Source organism: Lactuca sativa, chromosome 4 (assembly GCF_002870075.4).
Source record: "Lactuca sativa cultivar Salinas chromosome 4, Lsat_Salinas_v11, whole genome shotgun sequence".
NCBI lineage: Eukaryota > Viridiplantae > Streptophyta > Magnoliopsida > Asterales > Asteraceae > Lactuca > Lactuca sativa.
Window position 1 is genome coordinate 63,092,784 of NC_056626.2, and position 3,579 is coordinate 63,096,362.

The 3,579-nt window shown below is 37.6% G+C and overlaps 1 protein-coding gene across 1 annotated transcript; it reads left to right on the plus strand.

Annotated features, from left to right (window-relative positions):
- Positions 1-409: 409 nt before the first annotated feature.
- LOC111885657 (trihelix transcription factor ASIL1) lies at positions 410-2,072 on the plus strand. The gene has a single exon (XM_023881895.3). It carries the CDS (start codon positions 780-782, stop codon positions 1,848-1,850), a length of 1,071 nt encoding a protein of 356 aa, XP_023737663.1. The 5' UTR covers positions 410-779; the 3' UTR covers positions 1,851-2,072.
- The last annotated feature ends 1,507 nt before the right edge of the window (positions 2,073-3,579 follow it).

A 3,579-nucleotide genomic window follows, 5' to 3' on the forward strand; every position in this document is an offset into this window, starting at 1 on the left:
GTTTGACAATTATGGTTTTAGTATTAAATTAAAAACGAAATTTTTGGTCATGATTTTTGAGATGTTACACAGTTAAAACAAGTTAGTTGTTTTCTTATTTACAAAAAATAAGAAGTTGCCAATATGTGAATACAGATAAGAGGTAGTTACCCTCCTAAGCCATTTTCCTTTTGACTTACCGGTTAAAACAGGTATTAGCCGGTAATATTGGTGTAATTTAAACAGTTAAAACAAATTAATTGTTTTATTATGTACAAAAAAGAAGTTGCTAATACGTGAACACAGATAAAATGTAGTTACCCTCCTACGTCATTTTCCCTTGTCTTATGTAATTAACTAGTTAAATGATTTATTTTTCTGTAAAAATATTGTCTTATGTAATTAACTAATTAAATGAGGAGAAAGACCAAGTCATAAGCTTACGAAAGCAAAGCAAAAAAAAGGAGAGAAACAAATGGGGTTCTCCGTAGTCCGTACTCGTCACAGCCGCCCAACCGGCTGCGCACGGGCTCACCTTGACCCTGGTGCGTAGTACCGTTCTCGGCGCATATTAGCCTGCGCCACCTCCCCCACCCTAAGCGGTGGCCTCATCTTTCTAGATCTCTAAGTCAGCCGCACACCTCTCTCTTCCTCCCCCGTCCACCCTACCTTTATCAACACCCACCTAATCCTCAATTCCTTCATTATGTTTCCACCTCTCATCACCACCATCACCACCACCACCACCCACCATCGCCCCTCTTTCCGTCTCCTCCCCCTGCTAACCTGCGCATCACACCATGACCAGCTCGCATTCACCTTCTTCATCGCAAGATCCGACAAACCCAACACCGATTCTCCTCGCTGCACCACCACAGACCTCAACAGCATCTTCCCGACGCCTCCCACCACCGTGCTGGTCACAAGACGAAACTGCAGCGCTTATCGATGCGTATCGTGATAAATGGTACTCTCTCCGACGAGGCAATCTACGCGCATCACACTGGCAGGAAGTCGCCGATGACGTCGCAAATCGATGCCCTTTGTCATCCGGCATCCCGCAGAAAACATCCATTCAGTGCCGTCACAAGATGGAGAAACTTAGAAAACGTTACCGTGCAGAGATCCAACGCGCCGCCGCTACCCCCAAAGGCCACCGGTATCCCTCCTCATGGGTTCACTTTAAACGGATGGATTTGATGGAAAAGGGATCCTCTTCTTCCGATCCCGATGCGATGAATCAGGATGAGGATGATGAGGAAGAAGGAGATCGAGACGTTGACAATCAAGACGGTTTGTTATTATACCCTAGAGGAATCAAACAAGATATCCCTCTCCCCCCACACCAACGATTTTACAGTTCGATTGATAATGGTACCGGACACTTAAACGGAAACGAAAACGGGTTTCGGATTAAGATTCCCGGCCGGGCTAACACCGCTGCCGTTCCACCGCCATCGGCCGGGATGAATATGTATAATAACAATAATAGCGCATACGACGACTACCCACCTCCCGTGAAGTCAAATTACGGATTAGGAAAGGGTTTGAGAGATGGGTATGCTAAGGGAGGGTTTGGAATTGGGAAGGATAGAGGTGGCGGAATCAAGAGGAGGGAGGAGGTGACCGGAAATAGCAATAATCCGGTGGAGGATATGGTGACAGCTATAAAGATGTTGGGAGATGGGTTTATGAGGATAGAGAGGATGAAGATGGACATGGCAAGGGAGCTTGAATCCATGCGAATGGAAATGGAGATGAAACGGACAGAGATGATTCTGGATTCACAGCAGAGACTCGTGGATTCGTTTTCAAAAGCAGTTTTTGAGAAGAACAAGAAGTTGAAGAGGATGCCTACACCAGAGTCTTGAAAATGGAGTTCGTTTCCTAAACTTTACTTTCAAATGTTTTTTTTTTTTTTTTTTTTTCTTTTGTAAGTTTGTGCTAATTGTGAGTATTAGCAGTAGGAAAGTAGTCATAGATAAGATCAAAGCTCTAATAAGGATATCATGTTTCTTGATTACTTGAAATTGTTGCTTATGATCGAAAACAAAAAGGTTATTCATTCTCTCAAACGACTAATTGCTTCTTCATTCTCTCATGGAATTTGCTTCTAATTCTCAAGCGATTTGATTTAAATATAAACTTGAAGGGGCTTAACCCTTTTTAAAAATAATGACTGACATACCCTTGAATGGTTTTATTTGGATGTTATGAATGCTGAAGCAATGTATTGATGAGAGAAGGTATTTACGTCTTTTGCCATGGAGAAAGTTGTGAATCAGACATGAAATATAGAAAAACTCAATGTATTCAAGACTCAAGAAAAAGCCACTTCAAAATTTGGTGCAGTGACAAACTCAAGTCGAGTCAAACTTGAGCTTGACTCGAAAACAAAACTCAAAGCTCGTAACGTGAAGTTATAAAATAAATCGAAGAAAACTTCAAAAATTAAAAAAATAGCCTATATGGGCAGAATGCCTCGCCTTGAGTAAGACTCAACCGATTTTTAAAACCATTGTACTATTGAGTCTGTAAATCTTGTAAGCTAAGATAAATATTAAAAGTATTTAAGACTTAATATTTTTTATTAAGATGCAAAAAATTATTTATGGGAATTTTTTAGATTGTTTATTAGTTTATTGGGATTTGATGTAGACATATAGTTAAGATGAAATAAAATAATAAATGCTTATTATTTACAGGTGAAAACCAATTTATCCTCTTAATCATGTTTTAAACCGAAACACAAATCTTATATATATTGCAACAGCCTCATGTTTTCTTTTCCTTTATAATATCTACAGATGTCCTTTTTGGTTATTATAGTTGTATGAGCAGAATTTTGTTAGTTTATTGCGTTTTGTTATCGAGTAAATTATAAACTAGTAACATCTCTAGAGCTTTATTAATACTCAATTCAACTCCATTCAATAATATACTCAAGTAGCTTAAGCTCGAGGACAAATCAACTTGCATCGTTATTTTCGAATATTTTTCTAGTCGATCTCAACTGTTTCACGAGTTAGTTTGATTCGATTATGCCATAAATACTAGAATTTGCTTGGTTCTTTGAATTTGAACAGTCAACACTTGATTTTTCCCTTTGAATTTGTTCTTCTGGTAAAAAAAAAATAGTTTGCAAAAGAGAAAAATTCTGAATAAATTGTGAAAACATTGATGTAAAAACTAAAAAGTGAGTTTATCGACACTTTTTGTACAAAGTTACTTATTATTATTTACGCAATCAAAAACACTTTTTTTTTTTTTACCATAATTCATTTTTGTGCCCTAACAACCGGAAACTGTACAACCCCATACATACATATGTCTATATGTGTGATTGATCATGCGTGTGTATGTTTTTACTTGGTCTATTGAGCTGTGTGCCTAACATGTGCCCATGGTTAGGTATTAGGACATATTTTTAATAGAATCAAATATTATTTGGGCCTTAAAATGATAATGTATTTACAATTAAGCAATCAGAAAAGATTCTTTAAGCATTTTCTGAACTTCCTCAAGATGATATTTAGATTTTAGTCTAAATTTTTATCTAAACATTTGGATATAAGAGCATTCTCAATGGAAGATTTGAAT

Bases quoted from the DNA above. Each gene is read 5' to 3' on its own strand.
- LOC111885657 (XM_023881895.3), top strand. From the start codon at position 780: ATGACCAGCTCGCATTCACCTTCTTCATCGCAAGATCCGACAAACCCA.